At 44.5% G+C, this 26340-nt stretch overlaps 1 protein-coding gene across 2 annotated transcripts in view; it reads left to right on the top strand.

Moving 5' to 3' along the window:
- COL6A6 (collagen type VI alpha 6 chain) overlaps positions 1-26340 on the top strand; it is a 136783-nt gene that overhangs the window by 17075 nt on the left and 93368 nt on the right. For both annotated transcript variants that reach the window (XM_084751672.1, XM_084751671.1), the window contains exons 2-5: positions 19193-19291; positions 21334-21930; positions 23567-24187; positions 25542-26102. In XM_084751672.1, coding sequence (XP_084607798.1) covers positions 19207-19291; positions 21334-21930; positions 23567-24187; positions 25542-26102 — 1864 coding nt within the window. In that variant the 5' untranslated portion in view covers positions 19193-19206. The remainder of the gene's footprint in view (positions 1-19192; positions 19292-21333; positions 21931-23566; positions 24188-25541; positions 26103-26340) is intronic.

Here is a 26340-nt window from a genome sequence, read left to right on the forward strand (position 1 = left end):
ACAAACAAACAAACAAAGAACCAATTAGGAGCAAGAAAAGGGATTTTAAAAAATGACAGTGAGGGGCCAGTGAGAGAACTCAGCGAGTAAAGGCATTTATCGCCAAGATTGGGGCCTACATGGTAGAAGGCTAGACCTGATTTCTGCAAGCTGTCCTCTGATCGCCATATACCATGGTGCCTGCACACAACCTGGCACTTATGTGTCTCCACACATGCATGAGCACAAAAGTAAATAAATAAATGTAATAAAAAAATATATTTTAAGGCTAGAGAAGGTAGCAGTAGCCACATGGGCACAAGGTAGGACTCAAGCGTTGCCATGCTTGTAGGCTACCTGGGGCTTCTGTTAAACTGCTGACTTTGGTGCAAGGTGTACGCTGGAGTCTTCCTAACAGCTCCCTGGCGATGCTGCTGATGCTGACCAGAGGACCACACTTCGAGGGCAATAGAGCAGGAAGAAGTTGCCTATGATATGGAAATATCTACATAGCAAGCAGTCTAGTGCCACAGCCACTCAAGTGTGCCGCTGTGGTGCAGTTGCAGCTGTAGCTGGTTCGAAAACGATCGGGTAATGTGGGCTCCAGTAAAACTTCAATTAGCTAAGCAGCCGACAGTGTTCGATTGGCCTCATAGGCTGCAGTGGGCTGACAATCAGGTGGTGCCTGATCCCAGTCTCAGCTGTACCTAGAACTTTCTAGATTAAAACTAAACAAAACAAAAGAAAAAACCCACCAGACCCTTCAGATCAGTGTAATCATGCTTTCTGGGGTGGGGCCGGCTGTCTGATAAAAGGTAAATTTGCTCCAGTGTGAGGACGGCAAGTTAGGATGTGGACTCAGGAGCTAAGCTATCTCACTCCACATCCTGGATCTTTAGCTGGTAACTGCCACAGTTGGGTAAGGAGAGAGAAAAGAGCTGCAATATTCCCACACTGTGCCTGTGCAAGGTAAGTCTTTAACCTGGAGACACTACGCAAGAGTACTGACTCTGGCACCCAGCCGGAAGTCCTTGGCGTCTCTGTTTTCCTTGGTCTTTAAACAAGTGTAAACTCTGCCTTGTCACTTTTTTGAGAGTTAGAGGATTGTCGTGATAGTTAATTCAGGAGATGGTGGCAGGTTTCAATCAGTGGAAATCTAAGACAAAGCTGAGACTAAAATGTGACCTTCAAAAAAATACCAAATGAATGGATGTACACGTCGTAGTTTGCACTTTGCTTAAATTTGTTTGAATCACGTTTGAAATAATGTGTAGAGCGGCAGTTCTCAATCTGTAGGTCGTGACCTCTTTAGGGGTCAAATGACCCTTTCATAGGAGTTGCACTCGGATGCCACCGGAAAACACGGATATTTACATTACGAGCTGTAACCGTAGCAAAATTACAGTTATGAAGTAGCAACAAAGATAATTTTATGGTTGGGGAGAGGTCACCCCAGCATGAGGAGCTGTGTTAAAGGGTCGCAGCGTTAGGAAAGCTGAGGACCGCTGTGGGGTCTTTTCATTTGCCCTTCTGAGATTAATACATAAAGTACTGTTGCCAAGGCAAAGCAGCTTGCCTAGTTCGATTAGCTACGCCTGCCTATCTCCGCTGCCTAGGTCTTCATTACTGTGCTCGACATTACTCAGATTTTATTGGGGGGGGGGCAACTACACTGTGGCGGTAGAATTTCTGCATCCCCAATGCTGTCCCTGTAAAGCATTGAGACGCCTCAGTCCTGAAGTCTGTCCCTTCCCCCACCCACCTGCATGACGTCATGTCTGGTCCCCGTGCTCCGCCTCTTGCACACTGTGAGTTCCTTAGGTCCAGGCCTGTGTTGATTGGGTTTGCACTTCCAGGGGCTGTGAGGCCAGAGCAGCCAACCATGCTCACACAAGTGATGACGGCACGTTCAGCTCCAACACTGCATCTACTTCCGCCTCTGGGATATTCCCACTCCGTGATCTGTGAGTGCCTCAAACTCGGCGCTTAAAAAAACAGACCTGGGGCTCTTCTGTCTGTGCCAGTTACCTAAATGTGTAGACCCATCCTTTTCAGTTTCTTGTGGCTCTGTGGGTGGGGTAGGCTGCTGGCTAAGGAAGTCTAGTGTGGGGGTCTTGGTCAGCCGGTGGCCAAGGCTATTGCCGATGAGATCTTTTTCAGTTATATAACACTTGGGCTGGGAATGGCTGGGCCACCTGGCCCCTGGTACAGCATCTCTCGTGAGCTCTCTGCTTGGAGTGGGCTTGTGTTTCCTCAGGGCTAGACTCAGGTGAGTTTCCTACATGACCACTGGCTTTGCCCAGCATAGATGATCCTAGGTCCTGGTGTAGTATAACACATTTCCCTCTCAACTGCTAGCAGTGGGGCCTTCCTCACGCCTTTAGCCTTTCACATTGCTGCCAACTGTGTATTTCATGCACCAAACCATCTACCATGTGTGTTGGGATTGGTGGCTTCTATGGATTAGTCAAAATACTTTATATTCTCACAACCCCACTTCTCCTTTTTGGTCTATACTTTACTGTTTCCTCCTTGAGAATGTTTTCCAAAGACATGCTTTGGGGTTTCCTTTTATCATGTTGCCTTTGGAACCTCTCTCCTGTGACATGTCACAGTATAATCTTAGCACCTAGACATCCCCTGCATACTATATGAAGTCCAAAGTTATCTTTCCTTCTTTTTCTTTTCTTTTCTTTCTTTCTTTCTTTTTTGTTTTTGTTTTTTCTTTTTGGTTTTTGTTTATTTGAGACAGGGTTTTTCTGTGTAACAGCTCTGGCTGTCCTGGAACTCACTCTGTAGATCAGGCTGGCCTCTGACTCAGAGATCCACCTGCCTCTGTCTCCCAAGTGCTAGAATTAAAGGTGTGTGTCACCATCATTAATTACTTTCTCTCATCTTTTGTTGGTACCCTAGCTAGGCTTCATTTAAATCATCCCAAATTTTAATTCTTCCAATTTGTTCTTATGCTGTTCCAATTAGTTCCTAGATTTATTGCTATGCTTTCAAATTCCGTCTTTATTGTTGGCCACATTCTTTTTTTTTTTTTTTTTCTTACTGGTTTTAATTTTCTTCTTACTCAAATGTATCTTTTATACCTAGTGTTTTAGGTGAAAATCCTGAAGCAGTTTCTGTCAGCCCCATGTTGTCAGACTTGGCAGCCTGGGGACTCCCCTAACCTTCTAGGGATCTTGACTCAGGCCAAATCTGGATTCCGGGTTTCAACACGGGAAAGAAAGAATCTCAGGATTGGCCGGTGTGAAAGAGTTGCAGTGTTCTAGAAAGAACGGAACATGTGAAGAATAAAAGAAAGCATTATCGAGAACATGGGAGTTGGCTTCCCTAAGATGGAGTTCCCTAACACAAGGTGGATGCGGGCTCCTCAAGAGAGAGCCATGGCTGGCTGTCTCAGCATTCGCCACAGATAGCATTTGGTGGCTGTTAAGTCTGATCTGGAAACCACGCTGAGGAGCCCTGCTTGCCTCCCCTTTTTGTTTGTGTTAGCTAAGACCTGAGGACGACTCCACAGGTGTCTCACATGAGTGAGTGATCTGATTGCCTCAACCACTGAGTGTGGGCGGGGGTGGGGGCCAGCGGTGGTGGTGGTTGTTTGCACAAGGAGTTTAGATCTAGTCCTTTTCCTGTAAATACATGGGGTTTCTGGTGACATTCCTAGAAAACAGCAGCTTTATGGCTGTGAACAGAGAAAGGTTGGAAGCAGTTCCTAACTCGCTGAGGGTCTTGCTTCAGTGCTGGCAAGAGTTCACACCAGGCTGCCCGGTGAGAGGGTCTGTCACTGTTTCCCTGCTCCTTCAGTCTATCCTGCCTCGTCTTATTTTAAGTTTTACCTATCTGTAAATCTTTTTCACATTTGCTTCCAATTATAAATGATCTCAATATAAGTTTTTCCTATGACGGGAGACACTTAATTATCCTGACATTTGTTGATGTGGATGAAAAATCTGCACAGCGTATCCCCTTCACTGTTGATACATTTTACCACCTCAGAACCATTTGTATTTTCTTGACATTTTGGTTGTGAGCCCAGCCTTTAATGGCTGAGCCATCTCTCCAACCCCAGCAATTTACATTTTCAATTCTGAAACATTCCCACCCACAACCTCTTCAAAAGTCACCTCCTCTTTCTCAAGTCTTCCCCAGATTTTCTATTAGACCTTTGCCAGCTGGTCTAATGCTGTTCACTCCATGTTGCATAATTGTAAAAAAAAAAAAAATCTTTGTCTTTGCTCCACTCTGGGAACCCAGTTGTTTGCTTTGAACCTTCTATATAAAGCAGGCTACTTACCAAACCCACTGTAGTTCCAGTGGATGCTTGCATGGGTCCGTGTTTTGATGCTTGCTTCCTAGCTCTGCTTTGTATTCTTTGGGTTCCAGTGGTTTTATGTCGTATGATGATTGTCGTGTGATCGCTGTGCTCTCCACGGTCCCTTTAAGCACCTTTCATGTATTTTGCAGCTGCATTCAGATGGTCTTATTGCCTCATGCCTGTGAGCGCTGCATCTCTTTGCGTTACATCCCACCTCCTCTTCCAGCGGTTCCTGTTTTCATAGCTAGTTTTTTGTTTTTGTTTGTTTGTTTGTTTGTTTGTTTGTTTGACCTGGTGTCACTTCAGTGATGGTTCTCTTTAAGTGTAAGGAGATTCTCATGAATCTATAGATATCCTTGAAGAGTGGCTTTGCTTTCCCTTCTTACAAATAATTTAAAAATGTTTTTAGGTATGGTATGTGTATGTACAATGCTTGCTTGTGATGTGTGTGTCTGTGCGTGTGTGTATGTGTGTGTGTGTGTGTGTGTAGACATGCATGTGCTTGACATGGGATGTATGTGGAGGTCACAGGACACCTCAGGAGTCAGTACTCTTCGTTTGTCGCGTTTCATCGCAGCAGTAGTAGTAACTCTAAGATGGTGGATTACAGGGACTGAACTCCGACCATCAGGCTTGTGTTTTCAGCCACCGAGCCATCTGACCAGGTCATTTTGTTGTAGCTCTTTGCTTTTGTTGTTGTTTGTTTGTTTCCACAAAGCCTCACGTGTTAATTCAGGCTGTCCTGGAACCCACTCTATAACACCAGCTGGCTTTTAGCCTATGGCAATCCTCCTGCCTCAGCCTCCCAAGCATTGGGAATATAGAAATGTCCACACCATGCCAGTCCTTGGATCTCATTTTCTAAGTAAGCAAGAACACAAATGAGGAAGCACATTGCCCCGACAAACTCTCAAACAAAGACTCTAAAGAGAAACCACACAGTGATGGTGACTGGGAGGAAGAAGGGGAAGTGGGAGCTTTTTTCAATGGTGATGTGTCTTAGTTGTTTTTTAGTTGCTGTGATAAAACACCCGACAAAAGCAGCTTGAGGAGGAAAGGGTTTATTTTGGCTCACAGTTCCAGAGGGATAGAGTCCACCGTGGTGGGGAAGACAGAGCAGACCTGGGCGATGGTGCACCAGGCTGCCTAATTATAGTGCATCTGCACTCGGGAAGCAGGAAGTAGGACCGGGCATATCCACAGTGACCCACTTCCTCCAGCTCTTCCTCTTAAAGGGTCCAAAAACTTCCCACAACACACCACCAGCTGTGTACCAAGTGTTCAGACACGTACACCAACAGGACATCTCACATTCAACCCACAATGGGGTGCTAGCCAAGGGTGTCGCTAGGGAAGATCTGACAGCTGAGGGAAGGTGCAGAGAGAGGCTCTGAAGGGCAGCAAGATAGTCTCGTGTAAGGACAGGCAGGCTGCTAGGAAGGCTGCGGGGAAGGAGGACCAGTAACACCCAGATCCTGAGAGGGCATGATAGAGTTCTGAGCAGGTGTGGGATAGGTGGCTCCTCCTCCTTCTCTTCTTCCTCCTCCTCCTCCTCCTCTTCCTCCTCCTCCTCCTCTTCTTCCTCCTCCTCTTCCTCCTCCTCCTCTTCTTCCTCCTCTTCTTCCTCCTCCTTTTCCTACTCCAACTTCTCCTCCTCCTCTGATTTTTAAGAGAAAGCGCTCTAGAATAAGCCATAGTTGATCAAGAGTAGAAACTAGGAATCTAGCAGTCTTTGCTAAACTTCAGGTGAATGAATGATGCCCTAGATTAGTATGGAAGGATTAGAGGTGTGGAGAAATGGCTGAATCCTAGACCAATTTTTCTAAAACTAAAACAAGAAGTGAAATCCAGGAACATGAGGGGAAGAAGAGATGACGTAGTAATTACCTCTGAGTTGTCAGGGAGTGGGCAGAGCTTTTGACTACGAAGAATTTAGTAGTAGTTACTACGAATGTTTGCTGCATAATTAGACTGTGGGGCTTTTGTTTGCTGCATCATAGGCAAGCAAAGCCAGAGACACTGTTCACATTTGACTGACCGAGGCGGCATCATTGACAGGCACATGGCTTCTAGCAAGCTACTGAACCTTTGGATTCAGTCTTGTCTGTAATGCAGGCTGGACCATTTTTAATACTCCATTCACTGGATTGTTCAGAGAACTGTGTGGCCCCTAGAACAGTGTCTGTTACATACATAAGTATTGAGTATTAGCTGTTATTTTTTTATTTTATTTTTTTAAGAGACAAAGTCTCATGTAGACCACACTGGCCTAGAAATCTCTATCTAATCCAGTGGTTCTCAACCTGTGGCTCATGACCCCTTGAGGTCAATCAACCCTTTCACAGGGTCGCACACTGGATATTTATATTGTTATTAATAACAGTAGCAAAATTACAGTTATATCATAGCAACGAAAATAATATCATGGTCGGGGGGTCATCACAACCCAAGAAACTATATTAAAGGGTCGCAGCATTGGGAAGGTGGAGAACCACTGAACTAACCAAAGATGACCTTTCATTGATCCTCCTGTCTCTGTCCCCCAAGGTGTAATGACACTTGGTTTTGTGGGATCCTGTAGCTAACACTCGAGACTTTGTGTGTCCTGGGCCAGCACTCTGCCAGCTGAACTATGACCCCCAGCCTCGATCTTTCTCATTTCACTTCTGAAGTGGCCCTGCATCCCACCCATCATGGGTGCTCAAAGCAAGGCATCTTACAAGTGGATCCATACTATTTTTTGCTCAATGCAAGGTTGGACTATATTTTCCTTGGTTCCCCCCACTCCCAACTTATTATTTCTGATATTACTCAAAAATATGTTGGCTGATGAAGAAAGCCTGCAGCAGCCTATGTGTGAATCTTTTTAGGGAGATCTTGCTTTTCTGAACTTGACTCTTATAAGGTCAGTGATTAGCAGGTGTTTGGTGAATGTCTATCTTGTGCTTAACTGCTGGGCTGGCACATAGGACCAGTTAACCTTGACCATGCTTCCTACCATACTGACCCAGTCATACTTTTGATTTAGCTGCAGTTAATAAATATCTTATCAGTGACCAATGCTTTTTATTACCTCTCTGGTCCTCCTGGGTTTTGTTGAACAGATTTCAGACTGGCTGATGTCATTGTTGGCTTTTTGCGAAATGTATCAGTTTGGCTTTTGTGTATTTGGTGAAATACAGAAAACAGCGCATGGGGAGAGAGTACCCCTCTCATAGTTGATGGGATCAGCTGTAGGCAAAGAGGTTGCCTTAGTTGCTTCCCCTTCATTGATGAGGAAGACAACTTAAGAGAAATAATTTCAAGTAAAATAAAACAGCTGCTAACAGATAACCCAGGGCTGCCAGACTTACTAGTTAAAATCCCTTCATCTACAGAGAACAGGGCACCAGCGGAGCTTTGCAGCAATGACACAGCAGAGAAAGCACCAGACTGGGGCCTCTGTGGCTGGAAGCGCTCAGCCTTGCCAGGCCTCAGACGTTCCTCCCTGAGAAGGGAACGGGAAGAGCTTCACACACATGCTGCAGGGAGCCAGGGAAACAGTGGCCATGGAAAGACCTGGAAAGGTGCAAAATGTTGGACCCAGATGAGGCTACGAATGCCCTGAGGTTATGAAGCATGCAGGGAAAAGTTAGGACTGGGGAGTCAGGGTCCTGGGATGGTCCTCAGCCAGTGCCTTTCCTAGGCCACTTGCAAATCGTCCCATTATAAATAGAGCAATGGCAAGAATACAAATAATGCCATCTGGGGCTGGGGACACAGCTTGCCACAAAAGCACGAAGGACCAAGTTCACATCCACAACCATATATACGTTTTTCCCCCCCAAAAGTCTGTGTACAGTAAGATGAGCCAGTCATCCCAGCGGCACCAAGGAGGCAGAAGCCGGGAGATGCTTGGAGCTCACTTGCTAGTCAGTCTAGCTGAATCAGTAAGCTCCAGGATCAGTGAGAGACCTTGCCTCAAATAGGATGGAGACCAATGGGGGAAGACACTCAACATTGGGCCTCTGGCCTCTATGTACACATATACACAGGCACACAGACATACACACAAACACAGAAACAGACACACAGACACACACACAAACACAGAAACAGACACACAGACAGTCAGACACACACAGACACACAGACACAGACACACACACAAACACAGAAACAGAAACAGACAGACAGACAGACACAAACACAGACAAACAGACACAGACACACACACAAACACAGAAACAGACAGACAGACAGACAGACACAGACACACACAGATACACACACCCCAAAAATATAAAAATAAATAATGCCAATTAGCATTGGCTTATAAAGTTATATGTGTAGTTTGCTCGCCACAGAATCAGGAGTTCAGCTAGGCAGCCTGTTGCCAGAACCTACGCGGTTTAACTGCTGAGCCACATAACCTCACGGCAGGATCCCAATGCGATCGAGCACTGGTTGTGGAAAGACATGTTCAGTGCAGTCCACTTCCCTCTCTGCCTACCATGGTACCTCAGGAATTTGTTCTACTCTTGGGACCTGCTTAAAGTCTTTCTGTTTCATGCCACCTTACTGCCATGGGTCCCGGAGGCTACTTTGGTTCCGGTAGTACCCACTGTGCCAAATATCCCCGAGATGCCTGCTGGTCCACCTGTAAGTTACATCCTCTCACGGGTGCATAAACGCCCTTGCGGGCAGTCCCTCGCCGTGAAGCCACTCAAGAGTCCCATGCTGAGAGTAGCCTTGAACCTTCAACCTTGGTGCTTGAGGGTGAGTCCTTTCCAGCTTGTCAGAGAGAAAATAATTGGCAGGGCACCCTGTGGGAGACTCTTCTTTATTTCTGTGGGAGGCAGTTCCCACCCTGTGCCTTCAGTAGGTTGGGAGATGTTGTCCCGCATGGCAGAAGCTCCCCTGATATGTCACCATGGCCTGCGTCCTTGTTCAGCGGGATGGCTGGAAAACCCCCATCAGGGGACTGGGCTGCCCCTTGGTAGGGTTTTGCTGTGGATCCTGTTTGATGCCTTGAAGTACAGACTTGGAGAAAGTTGCTCTTTGTTTTGGGTCAAAATCTGCTCCTTGCTTTTCTGTTTCCTTCCCAGCTAACACTGTGCAAAAAAACATCACAAGTGGCAGTTTCAGGGCCTTTCAAACAAACCTCTTTGCGTTCAGTGACCCATCGGCTTCACTTCTGGCCTTTTTCTTTTTCCTAACAGTATTTAATTTTTCAACGTGTGTGTCATATCTACATATGTTTATTGAGTCTTGGCTATACTGAATTGGATTGATCTGCACCCCACCTAATCTGCATTCTTATCCATAGGTCCTTGTAAGACGCTGTTTATCCATAAATAAGCCATAAACATCTACTCATTAAAACTGGAATTAAAAGGATGAGTTCCCTCCTAATCCCACCCTCCTGGACCATATATCTATATAATCACTCTTCGTGACTTTATGTTTATTATCCCTCTGCTTAAAAAATAATAGTCTCATTTTCAAGGCAGTTTAGAATTCCATCAAACTGAGCTGAGGGCACAGAGGTCTCTGAAAGCCCTGTTCTGGTTCATGCACAGTCCATTTCCTGCATCTCTTCAGCGTATTTGTTACAATTGATGACCCAGCTACAGTGGCACATCGTCACTCAAACACATAGTCGACACTAGGGCTCACTCTTGCATTACACATCCCATGGGTCTGGCCAAGTGTAGAGTGACACTTCCTCCTCCAGCAGCCCTGAAACATCCTCTATAGTCATCCCGCTCATCCTCCACCTCTCACTGCCAGCAGCAACGTTTCCTCCATAGTTTCCCAGAATATCATGCATTTAGGACAGCATATTATGCTGCCTTTTCAGATCGGGCCCTCTTCGCCTTTTCATGACCCAATCTCTGATTTCTTTTTTTTTTTTTTTTTCATGGTGAATAATGCCCCTTATCTGAAGGCACCTCAGTTGCTTCTGGGTTTTGGCGGTTGTGGCTGGAGTTGCTGTAGCGTCCAGGGGCGGCTTTCCTGATGGGAGTTTCCATTTAGATTGGCATAAGTAAATGCTGCAGCAAATGACTGAGTCTTACCCTAGGAGTACTTTTAGCTTTATAGGAAACCACTAAGTGGGCTCACAGGGGGCTGTACCACACAGGAGTCTTCTTGTCACTTGAGTAGTTCTGTTTTCTTGAGTCAGTGTTTGTCTGTGTAGCCCTGGCTCCTCGAACTGGCTATGTAGACCAGGCTGGCCTTGAAATCAGAGGTCCACCTACCTCTGCCTCCCAAGTATCGGGTTAAAGGCATATACCAACACCAACCGGCAACTTGAGTACTTCCTGATTTATTTCTGTTAACATATTTGGAAACACTGAAATATCTGTGCATTCTTTTTTTTACTATTTTAAAGTAAATCGATACTGTACTTTTGTGTTATTTTAATATGCATTTCTAATATATCATTATACTTAATTAAAATGATTCCTCAGCATCATCTACTGCCAAAACCTAAAGATTCAATAGATATAAAAGCTGATCAGTTATAGTTATGAAAATAAAAATGAATAAGCCAAGAGATGCTGTTGCATCACTAAATGTCCTAAGTTTAAAATCCTCTAAGTGTCGGATAGGATTCAGAACACTGAAACTCTGGCATCTTACTGGAGGGAGGGACTACAGCACCTTCAGAGAGTCAGGTTGACATTCTATCAAAGAATTGAAGGCAGCACAGACTCTGTCTAACACTGGTAAATGCATTCCTAATGGAAACGTACAGAGGCTCACACAGTCCCCAGAATTCATAATAATAAAAAGATATAAAATAGCACGCATAGGATAAGCCTATCCATTTCAAGTTGAAGACCAAAGCTTAGTGCATACATGACTGACATACTCACTGCTCTCCACCTGCTGGGACATGAAGAAAATACACCACTCTTGGGTTGGTGGTCCTGGGTTCTCTATGAAAGCAGGCTGAGCAAGCCAGTGAGCAGCAAGCAGTTTAGGATTAGGGATGTGAGGTGGACCAAATAAAAATGATTCGAAGCAGATGGCACGGGATGGAGGCTGGGGTATAAAGGAAGACAGCTTAGGAGGTGATGTCTGCCTTGCCCCAGGGGGAAACAGGCTATTCTAAAAGACTCCAGCTGTCTGCGGCTTTATTGATTGTAAAAGCAGGTTAGATAACACCGCCGTGACAATTACAAGCCTAATAATAAACGTTATTTAGGCCATGCCATTAAACTAACAGCGACAACACACCTGCGGTCTTACAAGGCTAACTATTGGTAGAAACTCCTGAATACATCAGCCACAGTCCTCGAGTTGTTCTTTAAACATATACACTCACCCGTTCTACTCAAGTGGGGGTTTATATTCTTTGACTTAGGTTTTTATGTTTCCTCTTCTCCCCCATTAACTCTCTTCCTCCTCCTCCTCTTCCTCCTCCTCCTCCTCTTCTGCTCATTTAAAAAAAAAATTCTGTATATAAGTGAGACCATGCATGTGTCTACCTTATGTCTTTCACCACAGTCATCCAGTGTCAGAATCACCCTCCCTCCACTTAAAGGATAACTAGTATTTGTATACATATAGCAGATCAGTGATGTTGACATTTTTTAAGTCACCTACCTGCTGGCCATTTTTACCATCTGGAGAGATGTCTATCCTCCTGCACCCTGGACCATTTGGCCCATTTTATAACCAGGCTGTCTGTTCTGCTGTTACCAGAGTCTCTAGGCTTTCAGATAGTGAACTGTGAGGTCTTTGTTTTTTATCTTAACCCCTTACAGATAGATAGTTAGCAAATTCTTCCTCCCTCTCTCTGAAAGCTGTCTCTGCACTCTGCTGCCTGCGTCTTCCGTTTGATGGACTCCAGTTGATTTGATTTTCCGTTTGAAGGCTGAGCTTTGATGCAGCAGCCAAGCACAATTGCCAAGGCCACCGTCGTAACTTCCCCCTATGTTTTCTTCTAGCTTTGTGGCTCAGGTCTGCTATTTAGATGTATCATTTCAAGTTGATTTTTGTGTGTAGTGTGAGCTAAGGGTCCAATTTCACTTTTTCCTGTGCGGATGCCCCATTTCTCCAAACCACTTATTAAAGAGTTGATCCCTTTTTCTTTCTTTCCTTCTCTCTCTCTTTTTTTTTTTTTTTTTCTTTGAGTCAGGGTTTCTCTGTGTAGCCTTGGCTGTCCTAGGCTCATTTTGTAGACCAGGCTGGCCTTGAACTCACAGAGATCCACCTGTCTCTGTCTCCCTAGTGCTGGGATTAAAGGCGGGCACCATCACGCCTGCCAATCCTTTTCTTACTATGTCATTTTGGTGCATTCTCCTTCACACTTTTGTGGAGAGAAAGGGTTTCAAAGAGATAGCACCTCTCTTTATGGCTCAGGCTGGTCTTGAAGTCACTATGTATATGTAGCCCAGGCTGATCTCAAACTTGTGACAGTATTTTCCTGTCTTATCTTCTCACAGTGAGGGGATTATAGGTGAGAGCTGCCATGCCCAGTTACTTCCTTCATTTTTGTTTTTTTTTCTTTGTGTTTGTGTGTATCTGTGGGTATAAATATGCATGTATTTTAAAAGGATAATTTACATATGTATGCCATATGCATGCCTGTGTGAGAATGCCGCGTAGGCCAAGGAGGCTGTTGGGTGTCATTCTGTTATCCTCCACCTATTCCTTTGAGTCACAGGCTCTCACTGAGCCGGAAACTATCTATGTTTATGCATAGTTAGGCTCAGAAATTCTGAATCTTGTGCCTCTGCCTGTCCACACCTCAAACCAGGATTATAGGCACAAGATGGCCAGGGTTGCAGGCTCAAGGTGGTCAAGTCTGCTTTTGTTTTGTTTGTTTAGTGCTGGGATTTCAGCTAGGCCACCATGTTTGTACATCAAGAACTCTTATCCACTGAGCTATCTCTCTGGCCCCTTCTGCATTTTTGAAGGACAGCTTTGCAGCATGGAACATCCTCTCAATTCTTGAGATATTTTACTTGCTCTGTTCTACTTTCATGGTGTATTGGCTAGTTTTATGTCAACTTGACATAAGCTAGAGTCACCTGAGAGGAGGAAGTCTCAATCTGCCCCGGCCAGCGGGGGTTTGAGTAACACTTGGGAGGAGAATTCTCCTGTATAGGGACAGAACACAAGACACGAAGAAGGAGAGAAAGTCTTTGATCAAGCTCTCAAATTTTATTTTTTAGGTAGAAGGTTTTATAAGGCAGGGGGCAGGGAAGCATATTGCTATGGCAACCCAGCTGCAGGCAATCTCAAGATGTGAGGAATTCCAAGCAGGTCACAACATTCTGCCACACCGAATATTTTGCTATCTTTATCTAATCTAATTACTAAACTACAACACTGCCTCCATAACATCTGCCATTTTCTTAACTAGTGATTGATGTGAGAGGCCCATTGTGAGTGATGCTATTCTCGGGTTGGTGGTCCTGGGTTCTATAAGAAAGCAGGCTGAGGGAGCCAATAAGCAGCATTCCTTTGTGGCCCCTGCATTAGTTCCTGCATCTGTATTTTGAATCTGCTTGAGTTCCTGTCTTGACTTCCTTTGGTGATGAACTGTGATATGGAAGCATAAACTGAACAGATGCTTTCCTCCCTAAGTTCCTTTGGTCATGGTGTCTCATTGCAGCAATAGTAACCCTCAATAAGACACATGGTTTGCAAGAAAGTTACATGTGTGTTTTAATCTTTCCTCCTTTATGGGTGAAAAAAATTACTCCTTAGGTTTCTTTCAAAAATATCTTCTTTATCTTTGATTTTTCTGAAGTTCAAGAAATAGCAGTCTAGTGTGATGTTTGGCATTCATTCTGCTTGGTGAGTTCTCTGTGCCTCCTGTGCCTCTTACCTAACTTCATCACCAGTCTGGGGTGGGAGGACATCCTTACCATTGCTTTAAGTATTTTCTGTTTTTCATTCTTCTGATTTTGCTGTTTCCCCTTCTGTAGTTGTGTACCACCACCACCACCTCCTCCTCTTCCTCTTCTTCCTCCTCCTCCTCCTTCTCCTTCCTCTCCATCTTCTCCTCCTCCTCCTTTTTCTTCTTTCTTCCTTCTTTCTTATTATTATTTTGTATTTTCCTCTCTTTCTATCATTTTGCCTTTTTCAAATTGGAGGGTTTCTGATGAGGTAACTGCATGCTCAGAGATTCTCTCCTCCTTCAGGCCCAGCCTAACAAGCCCACCCAAGGCATTCCCCATTTCCATCGTAGTGTTGTGTTTCCCAGCAGACACAGTTCTGGTTCTTCGCTGGAGTTGAAGAGTCTGGTGTGTTGCTCGGCTTTCCTTGCCTGCCATCCATACTTTCAAATTCCTGGACTAACTCCACCATCCTAGCTGTATCTGATTTGCTTCAAATGCTTGCTGAGTCTTTTCAAGTTGTGGTTTTGACACTTTTGTTTTGACCTGTAATGTTTTCTTGGTCGTTGGATATGATACACTGGGTAAAATGAATTCCTGTAAATATGCCTTTGGTGGTTGATGGGGCAGGAAGGGATGTCCTGTGTTTGCTCTTAGACTTGCGAAGAGCCTGAACCTCCAGATGGCGAATTTAGCCCATATTCCTCAGCCCTACCTCCTTAGGGACTAAATAGCAAGAGTGGGCGATATTGGGTTTTTACTGCCTCCCGTGTGGATGTTTAGCACACGGAAGGCTAATGGAGCCACAATTGCTTATTTCCTTTTCCCCAGATGACTAGGCTTGGGAAAACCCTAGCAGGGCAGATCTGGTTAAATAGCTTCTCTTAAGAGAAGACCTTATGACAAAAAACAAACAAATGAAAAAACAAAACAAAACAAAATTAAGAGAAGACCTTATGACAAAAAACAAACAAATGAAAAAACAAAACAAAACAAAATTAAGAGAAGACCTTATGACAAAAAACAAACAAATGAAAAACAAAACAACTGTTTTTATTGACCAGTCCTCTTTGATTTGTCTCTTCAAAGTCAACTAAAATTGTAAATGATTTTAGTTTCCTGATTTCTGATTTGCATGTTTTGTTCGTCTGTTCCTCCTGAGCTCCCTCTGCATTTGCAGTGTCTAAGTGGACAGTTACTAGCTGGTGGATTTGTGTTAGGACGATTCGGTCCCTTTGCTTCATGTAGTTAAGCCCTAAAGGATTCCAGCAGTTTTTGTTATAGCTGCTGCTGTCTGCCTGCCTGTCAGCCAGTCTGTTTGTTGTCATGTTGGCATATACTAGGGTATTATCCTACCACTGAGACATATTCCTCACTCCCCACCTCCCCTGCTCTTTAACTTACTTTTGAGACAAGTCTCTTGCTAAGCTGCCCAGACTGGCCTTAAACTTACTCTGCAGGCCTTGAACTTGGAAGCTTCCTGCATCTGTGTCTCAGGTAACTGAGATTATTGGCCTGTATTACCAGGCCTGCCACTGCTTTTTGGCTTTTTCTTTGTTTTTCTTTGTTGGGTTATAGGTATTTGATCAAAGAACACTAAAGTGTGGATCTTCTGGATGTAAGAGACCAGAGCCCCCCCCCCCTCCCGTGGTTCGCATTAAGCACCTAGGGAAGTGCATTGTCTGATACCATGTCAGAGTTGAGATAGGAGCAGAGCCCCAATCCCAACGCTTTGTGCTGGGAGCTCTTTGCTCTCCATCTTACTGCAGAAAAGTGTTGATTTTTACAAAGTGACAGGTCAACCTGTTAATACTGCTCAGGTATGATCAGCTTACGAAACGTCTCTGTGTGAGACTCTGGGCAGTTTGAATTTTAACAGTTACCTCGCATGGTTTGTTTTCTTTGCTGTCCTCACGTCCATATTCATTTGTCCCCACCATGTGCCAAGGGCTCATCCCGTAGCATCTTAACATGAACCTAAGGCTCACATAGGACATTTCCCTTTCTTCCTTTTGAGTTGGGTGGGAGCGGAAGCACCGTGAAGGGTTAATGAGTAAACAAACAGCCCTTTATCTTCATCACCATGGCGAAGACCCAATGTTTCTTCCAGAGAAGCCGCTGATAATGCACTCACTCACTTCTGAAGAAAGCCAGCGCTTAGAGCTGCTATGTTCTGCATGCCTCATTTGAAAATACAGCAGAAATGACGAGCTGCTTCTACATACCCCTGGGCTCTAAAATATCTGTTTTGTAGATTAGGCCTGGATTATGAGTTGGCTCATGTGGGGCAAAAGTCTCTCTGTGACCCCCGATTCCCAACAACCTCAAGAAGAGAGGGCTTAGTCAAATTCTGCACACTCTGGGCTCGGAGCCCAGGCTTGGGTGACCGAGCTCGCTTTGCAGCTGCAGTGTAAACAAGTCACACTCTTACCTTCTGAGCAGAACTATTCCAAAAACCTACACCAGCTGGCTTGAGTCTGAACGGATGGTAACGCAGCAGAACACAGATCAGAGACCCACACTTTTGTTTCTGTGATGAAAGGCAATCAGCGTTAAGATAAGGTGAAGTGTGCTGTGAATTTGAATTTTATGCTAATTACTTTACGTCTTTCTCATTCTTCCTTCATATGTCTTTAAGCAATCAGACATTTTTGAAACACCCAGGAGAGAATCTAGCCATATGGTTATAGACTAACATTTAAATCATGGGCACTTGTCTATATTTTGGTACAATGAAAATGCACCCGTTGCCTGGGAAGAAAGGTAGAGGCCAGCTCTTCCCTGCTGAGGCTCCAGCCCAGCCCTGCCGCCCAACCTTGGATTTGAAGATCATTCCCACTTCTTGTTTCATCGCAGTCCCCTCTTCACATGCGCACGCCACTTGCTTGGTCTTATGTACACTAGTAGCAAAAGTGTATACGCAGATGATGTTTGCTTTGGGCATTCTGTTTTAAGGTTTAGCTCCTTTTAAAATGAAAAGCTGGCTTAAAATAGCCTCTTAGGAGCCCAGTTCCGCCCCCACTCCTGTCCTCATGATAGACATGGCTTCTGACAAGTGAAGTGTCTCCACTCTCGTGAAGGACGGAAGTGAAGTCCCAAGCTGGAGGATGGCCCAAGGACAATGGAGCAGGCAGGGAAATAATAGGATTCCCCAGTTAAGAGTCTTTTTCTGACTGTGAAATGTTAAGCTCCAGGTTTGCCCTGGAGCCGAGTGGCTGTAGGAGTATTGTGAACGCACATCTGGGGGCAACTAAGCTGGGCGTGGAAATATTATTGTCAGCTTGGTTTTTGTTTAGTGGGGAAGTGATTGAAAAAGCTGTGTGCTTATATGTATTTGTAATATATTTGCTATTCTATTATATATTCTGTAAATATTTACTATTCTACATATATGTATATGTATATATATTACTATATTTACTATTCTGAGAATATTTACTATTCCCCATGATAGGCATTCCAGGGTGGCTAAAACTGCTTTGGGCCAAGCTGGAATTGTGAGACCCTTGCTCCATGTGCACCCAGAAAGATGGACACAAATTGAGTTCCCATTCTAAGGAGTGAGACTTTCATCTTCTATTAACATGTGACACATGGGGTTTTTTTTCCCTCTTCTCTCCAATTTAGAAATAAGCTCTAAGTATAAATCATTAGACTCCACCTAGTTGTTCATCAACAGATAAATAGATAATAAAAAAATTAAACATATAACATATATTTACACATAGAAATACAATTTAGATCTACAGAAACGTGAAATCATAAAATTCATAGGAAAATGAATAGACTTAGAATGTGCAATGTTAATCGAGGTCACACAGTCTAAGAAGAACAACCTCATGTTCTCCTTGAATGCAGGACTAGCCAATAATGTGTGTGTGTGTGTGTGTGTGTGTGTGTGTGCTCGTGCACAAGTGTGTGCACGTGTGCACATACATGTGTGTGTCTGTGTGTGCTCATGCATGAGTGTGTGCAAGTGTGCACATATATGTGTGTGTCTATGTGTGTGCTTATATACAAGTGTGTGCAAGTGTGCACATACATGTGTGTCTGTGTGGTGTGTGCGTGTAAACAAATGTACATGTGGGTGCTGTAGAACAGGAAGAGAAGAAGAACAGGCTAATGTTAGAACAGGCTAATATTAGAGGGTGAAGGAGGATTAAATGGAGGTTGTAGACACAGTTATGAAGGACATAAAGCTAATTTTTGGTCTAGTTTATTTCTGTCATGGAGCTTTTGTTTTTGTTGGTGGATAAGTATATAAAACATATTCAACAGTGAAAGCATAAAATCCAGTATGAAACTGCAAACATCCATTCCAAATTTCTACTCCAACTGTGTAGAAGATCATTGAGAGGTCTAGTCTTTGGGTATGGTTAATTTCAATGTGTGATATTTTAAATTTGCACTTCTAGTAAATTTATAAAATAAAGTTTAATTTTTTAAAAAATTTAAAAGAACATAGAAGATAAATTATATCTGGGCATGGTGGTGCATACAATCTTAGCATTCTGGAGGCAGAGGCAGGGAGATCTGAGTTCAAGGTGAACCTGGTCTGTATAGTGAGACCCTCTTTCAAAAATACAAATATAAAGAAAGAAATGGCCGTTATTGCCTATCTAGCTAAGGAAGGAGAGGGAAAAATAGGGAAAGATTTACCTATACCTAGAATATAAATTGCTTAATATGAAATCCACCTATGTATTCATATTGGGAGATGGTTTTAGCAGTCTTAGACCACATCACAATGAACAGTGCATTATCACGGCAGGAAGCAAACGGGAAAAAGACTACCAGGAACACAGCGCATCTGGCCCTGGTGGCTCAGTGTCTTGTATCCTCTCAAGGTCTGAGAACCAGGAAAGTGTACCTCTAAGGGAGCTCTGTGTTCCTCCAAGGCACCTCACAGATTAGAAGGCCAGTGAGCCTCAGCTGTCCCCTGCCCTTCATCACACCGAGTTCACTGTGTAATCTTGTCTGCTGTCATCCGTGTGAGTCCTGACTCACAATGTTCAAATGATTTTCCATGCTTGCCTCTTTGCTTTTTCAGCTTTCAAGTTGGCGATGTTTTCAGCCCATAACCTGAAAATGCTGCTGACCTTGTTCCTGACAGTGATTTGTTTCCGTGTTTGTGTGAGCCAAGATTCTGGTAAGAAGAGATAGAAGTGGTTCTTTTTCATAATTTGTATTATACTCAATAGCTAGCAAATGGGTATAAGCTGTTAAAATTAGGATATTTGCTTCACGCTGTCTGATTTCAATGGTGGTGAGGATGTGGGTGGCAAGGTTTTGTCTTTTATCTTTTTTATTTTTTATTTTTCCCTGTGTTCTTTGGAAATCCTGGGCTACTGATGAACGAAAGCTAGCATTCTGTTCTTAATTCAGCCTACTCCAGGTCTCTTTGGAAATTCTATTAGGCTTAGCACTGGAAAATTCAGAATGTCTCAGTTTTTAATTGACTGAAAGTGTTGCTTTGGCTAACTGTGTAGATTTTGCTGCTGCAGCAGCAGCTGATTAGACTGCTGTTTATAATGGCATGCATGTGTTTATCCTGGAGAGACAGCTCCTAGCTGTCATGGTCAGTAATTGCAGTCAGTAACTCAAGTCCAGTGAAATAAAGTTCAAAAAAACGTCCTCTGTCACCTCCTCTGGCCCTGCTTAAGTAGTTGGTGTGTGTACTGGCCAGCTCGCAGCCAGGACCACCTACATTGGCTTTCATAGCTCCCTCTGGGATTCTGACCTTGAAACAATTTTGTGGAGATAAACTAGACTTTGCCCCCCAAATATCATCATTTGATGTTTCTCTGAGCCCTAAACTTTTTAAGAAGACTCACCCTATACCCCACATGCCCATAATTTCATGGCTTAGACGTGATAAAGCCCCCCGGAACTGCCTCACTGCTAATCAGTCTTTCCTAGATATAGGGCTATATAGGGGCTACATAGGGGCTTCTGCATGAGTAGAAAGGCCACTCATGGCTATACATCAAGCCACCCCAAGCAGCCAGCCGTCTCCTGGACCAACCAGCCTTCCGTTGGGAGAAGGTACTGACTGGCCCTCTGCTCATTCTTCCCCCTGGAGAATCTCAGACGCTGGGGATTCAGTCATTTGAAGGATGAGAAAGGACCAATTTATCCTCAGAGCTTTGGTCTGATGCTTATAGAAACTAAGTGACAGAGGGTGGAGCTGGTTTCTTAGCAACAGGAGAAGAAAGCAGGATCTAGTATGACTTGATAGGAATGTAGCTAGCAGCCATTTGTGATGAAAGCTTCAAGTGAGGAGGCAGCCTGGGTATTTGCTAATTGCACCTACTTAGTCTAAAGTAGAGGCGACTAGGCTCATTCTTACCGAATGACCAGATAATGCTCATAGGGTGAGCTGATGACAGGCAGGGTTCTTCTTATCTCTTAATCCAACCGCACTGCATTTTCTCAGATCACACACACACACACACACACACACACACACACACACACACACACACACACCATCCCTATCTCCCTTTGTGATAAAGTAGTGAAAGTTCAGAGACCAGGCAAACAGCTGTCAGTATATGGAACCAGTTTGGGCTCTATGATTTTCTGTAAAAATAAAAACAGAATTCCAGAGCCTAGCATGGTGATAGACCCGTGCCTGTATTTCTAGCACTTGGGAGGTCATAACAGGAGATCAAATTTCAAAGCCAGCCTGGGATACATGAGACTATGTCATTTATTCATAAGTACTACATGAATATACATAAGTGACTTCCCCTCACAGAGTAAGCCAATCCTGTGTGTGTGTGATGTCTTAAACCTCATCAACTCAACACTTTGTAATACAAAAATAATGTTTATAAATTAATCAGATAACCTGAGGCATTGCATGAGTGAGAGTTACAGTGAAAGATGTTCAGATTTCATCACTCAAACAAGTTTGAGACTGATTCAAATGAAAATCCTGTGTGTGTATGTGTGTGTGTGTCTGTCTCTGTCTCTCTGTCTCTGTCTTTCTGTCTGTCTCTGTCTGTCTCTGCCTCTCTGTCTCTGTCTCTGTCCCTGTCCCTGTCCGCCCCCCTCTCTGTGTGTGTGTGTGTGTGTGTGTGTGTGTGTGTGTGTGTGTGTGTGTGTATGTGTGTGTGTGTGGCTGGCATTAAACATGGCAGAAAATTTCTAAAACTTTTTTGCTATGCTATGTTTATGATTTTATAGGGCCCGAGTATGCCGATGTTGTATTTCTGGTGGACAGCTCAGATCACCTGGGGATTAAGTCCTTCCCTCTTGTGAAAAATTTCATCAACAAGATGATCAGCAGCCTCCCCATAGAGGCCAACAAGTACCGCGTGGCCCTGGCCCAGTACAGCGACGATCTCCACAGTGAGTTCCAGCTGGGCACCTTCAAGAGCAGAAACCCCATGCTGAACCACCTGAAGAAGAATTTTGGGTTCACCGGTGGGTCCCTGAAGATAGGGAACGCCCTGCAGGAGGCTCACAGGACCTATTTCTCTGCTCCCACAAACGGAAGAGACAAGAAACAGTTCCCCCCAATCCTGGTGGTGCTGGCTTCAGCCGAGTCCGAGGATGACGTGGAAGAGGCCTCGAAGGCCCTGCGGGAGGCTGGGGTGAAGATCATCTCGGTGGGGGTGCAGAAGGCCTCTGAGGAAAACCTGAAGGCCATGGCCACAGCCCAGTTCCATTTCAACCTCAGGACCGTCAGGGACCTCAGCGTGTTTGCCCCGAACATGACGCAGATCATCAAGGATGTAACAAAACACAGGGAAGGAATGGCCGATGACATTATTGTAGAAGGCGAGTGTCCTAATTTTCTTTGTAGTGCTGTGATGCAACACTGGCCTGAAGCAACCTTGAAAGAAAAGGGTTTATTTTAGCTTATGGGTTTATGGAGGGAAGTTCAATCAGGATCTGAAACAGAGACCATGGAAGGACCATGCTTGCTAGCTTGCTCTTTCTGACTTACTCATCTAAGGTTTGTTTGTTTTTTTTGTTTTGTTTTGTTTTGTTTTTTGTGCATATCCCCACTTGCCTAAGGATGGTACTGCCCACAGTGGGCCAGGCCCTCCTATATCAATTAGCAATCAAGAAAAGGCTTCACACATATGCCCAGAGGCCAATATGACGGAGTTCTTCTAAGTGTGTCAAATTGACAACAAAACTCACTTGGGCAGTGGGTTGAGGCTGAGTGTATAGGACTAATGTCAAAAGGATTTTGAAAAATCAAGATGGAAAGAGAATTAAAATCCCATGAATACCCCTTTCTTTCAATGGGTGGCATTTTCAGGTGTTAAATATCTTTGCATGACCAACGAGATCCAGAGATTGTGGCCATTTTAAGAAAACAGCGAATCCCACAGGGCTTTAGGTTTTGTGGGCTGTTTAAATTTTTGTTTTGTTTTGTTTCTCTGTGTAGCCTTGGCTGTCCTGGACTTACTTTGTAGACCAAGCTGGCCTCATACTAACAGAGATCCACCAGCCTCTGCCTCCCAGAGTGCTGGGATTGCAGGCATGCACCACCTCGCCTGGCCTCTTTTGTGGCTTCTTTAGCCCTAGGCATTTAAAGATTCTGCAGCAACCTCTCATTGTCACCCGGTTTACTCTGAGCCACCCTCCCTGGGTTGTTCTTGCTGCGGTCTTATTACTGGCTCAGTGAAAACAAATTTGCTCCTGGAAAAACCTTCAACTTCTGGAACCACATAACGTAACCGCAGGATGGCAAGGCTGAAGCCAGCCTCTGGTTATCCAAATCCTATTCCGGAGCGAAAAACTAAAGTGATACTGCCTGCCCCAGTGCCAGGCGGCCATATGCAGGCAGGGCTGTGTCAAGTTCCCTGGTTCCCCGCCAGGCAGTATGCACACCTCATTGCCTAGTCTGCTGCTTGTGTCTGAATTAGCTTCTGTGTTCTCCACAGTCGGCCCCCGTGGTTAAATCGGTTTGCGATGACATACCGATAATACAGAATGCTTTTCTTGTGGCAACTTACGAAAATATGAGTCTTTAAAACTTAGTGCCGTTGCCAAATAATTGAATAACGCAAATGCACACATTACCGTTCCTTTGCAATATTTAGGCTTGACCTGCTGAGACTAATGGAAGTGGTACCTAAAATGATTTTTCACATTTGATAGCTAGTGTTTATTGAATGAATAGTATATGCCAGGCTCCACGTTAAGTATATTATTTCATATCTACACCAACTCTATGAAGTAAACACTATACCTCACTTTATAGATGAAGGAATTGAAGCTGGGAGTGCAGCTGAGACTCGGTCTTTGACCCTGGGGTCACCTTCATCTCAGTCTCATCGGTCACATCATGTTTCCTTTACCTAGCTGAACCCTAGTGTATGTTCTGCACATCTTACGATGCTCAACAGAGGTGTTGACCGTCCCGTTATAACTGTGCTCATTCAATCTTTGTCCCACCCAGCTTGCCAAGGTCCCTCTGTGGCCGATGTGGTGTTCCTGTTAGATATGGCCATTAACGGCAGCCAGGAGAACATCGACCATCTTAAAGCATTCCTGGGAGAAAGTGTCTCTGCCCTTGACGTAAAGGAAAACTGCATGAGGGTTGGCCTGGTGGCCTACAGCAACGAGACCAGAGTGATCAGTTCACTGAGCACGGGCATCAACAAGACGGAGGTCTTGCAGCACATACAGGACTTGTCTCCCCGAGTAGGGCAGGCGTACACTGGGGCTGCCCTCAGAAAGGCTAGAAAGGAGGTCTTCAGTGCACAGAGAGGCAGTCGGAAGAACCAGGGGGTGCCTCAGATCGCCGTGCTGGTGACCCACAGAGCCTCGGAAGACAACGTGACCAAGGCGGCTGTCAACCTCCGGCGTGAGGGCGTGACCATCTTTACAATGGGGATAGAGGGAGCCAGCCCAGACGAGCTGGAGAAGATCGCATCCCACCCTGCGGAGCAGTTTGCCTCCAAACTGAGCAACTTCTCCGAGCTGGCCACCCACAACCAAACGTTCCTGAAGAAGCTACGGAACCAAATCATGCACACGGTCACTGTCTTCTCAGAACGGACCGAGACCCTCAAATCTGGTAAAGCTTTACTGAAAAGTGCCATTCTAGAGCCTTCTTTATTTTTGTCTTTTGAGTGTTATATTAAAGGGACTCAGTGGCTCTTAAGTGGGTGTGCAAAATGAGTTAATAATAATAATAATAATAATAATAATAATAATAATAATAACAATAGTTATATTATTATTATATGTAATAACTATTATTATTATTACTATTATTATGGGTTTTTTTCTGAGATAGGCTTTCTCTGTGTAGCCTTGGCTATCCTGATTCACTTTGTAGACCAGGATGGCCTCGAACTCAAAAAGATCTGCCTGCCTCTGCCTCCCAAGTGCTGGGATTACAGGAGTGAGCCACCACTCCAGGCTGATTTTAAGTGTAGCTAGATACGAGGAATTCCAGCGTGGGGGACACGAAAACCCACGGAAGTGTGAGCCTGGGAGAATGGCTTTCCTCTCTGACGTGGTTTTAGCTGGGTGGTTACTTCACTACTCCCTGGAAGCGCCATGTTCTAGTCCTTTCCCTTTACTGACTTTTATTCTTTTTTCTCAGAAGTTCCCCTGATCTTTCCTGTACTTCATATTTTTCTCTCTATTTTTTTTTTTAACCCTGAGGCCAAGTTAGAGGATAAGTAAGAAACATTATTTGTATAGGAGACTGATACATTTAAATAAGAATCTATTGCCTGCAAGTTTAGAGAGAGAAGTGGCTGTGTATTTGCATGTAGTCAGTGTTTGTTTTAGACATATGCACATATGTACCCATATATGCTATATAAATATTCTCATATTTTATATGAAATTCTAGTATCGTATTCTAGCTTTCCTACACTCATATGCAAACATGTGTGCATATTGTGCAAGAATTATTTATGGCCTGTTTACTGTAAGCTTCACCGTCTCACACTCAAGGTGATTGACAACACTGCTACTGGAGTTCAGGACTAGGAGTGGGCAAGGAGTGAATATCTCTTTTTCTGGACTATAGGAAAGAGGACTGACGAGCTCACGGCATCCTGCCACACGCCCTCTGTTCCTCGTTATAGTTCTTTCCCTCTGAATGGTATTTACTAAGTGAGAAGCAACTTGCAAAGAAGAATTTCTAGTTTTCCCGTACTTATACTCATCCTTATTCATGGCAGAGAATCCAGGTTACAGTCTCAAACTGTCAGAAACAACTCATTTCAGCCAAATAATGCTGGGCCCTGATCCCAAGCTAGGCAAAGAGAGCCTCTGATGCCTGCAAGTCAACCCCATCTTTCTTCTGTAGGTGCTTGTAACATTTACCTTTCCCATCTGCACTCATGTCTCTTTTGCATTTGCCCCAAATGATGCATCCCATTGTTTTTTGGGTTTTTTTTGTTCCATTTTAGCCTGCGTGGATACAGAGGAAGCAGATATCTACCTGCTCATTGATGGTTCGGGGAACACCCAGCCCACAGACTTCCAGGAAATGAAGACGTTCCTGTCAGAGGTGGTGAGCATGTTCACCATTGCTCCCCACAAGGTGCGGGTCGGGGCTGTGCAGTACGCAGACACCTGGGACTTGGAGTTTGGGATCAGTAAGTACACCAGCAAACCTGACCTAGGAAAGGCCATTGAGAACATCAGACAGATGGGCGGGAATCCCAACACGGGTGCAGCCCTGAACTTCACTCTGAAGCTGCTGCAGAGAGCAAAGACGCAGCGAGGAAACAAAGTGCCATGTCACCTCGTCGTTCTGACAAACGGCATGTCCCAGGATAGCGTTCTGGAGCCTGCGCACAGGCTGAGGGAGGAAAACATCCGCGTTTATGCTATCGGAGTCAAGGAAGCCAACCAAACACAGCTGCGGGAGATAGCGGGAGAGGAAAAACGAGTCTACTACGTGCATGAATTCGATGCCTTGAGAGGCATAAGGAACCAAGTGGTTCAAGAGATCTGTGCTCAAGAAGGTAGGATATGACGCAGCGGGACCTTCAGACAGCAGCTCACAAAGGGACAGTTAGTCTAGAGGGATGACACACATTTCGAAGTTGAGATTGTTACTATTTTCTCCTCCAGAACAAAGCAGCCTCCCCACCCCTCACCCCCGTGGTAGTATAAATTAATTTCTGAAGAATGACAGAGCTAGTTGAGCTGTTTCTCTCTAATGAATATTAATTAGCCTCTTCCCACAAAGCCCTGCCAAGA

The sequence above is a fragment of the Acomys minous genome (genome assembly GCF_964271855.1).
Source record: "Acomys minous genome assembly, chromosome: 13".
NCBI lineage: Eukaryota > Metazoa > Chordata > Mammalia > Rodentia > Muridae > Acomys > Acomys minous.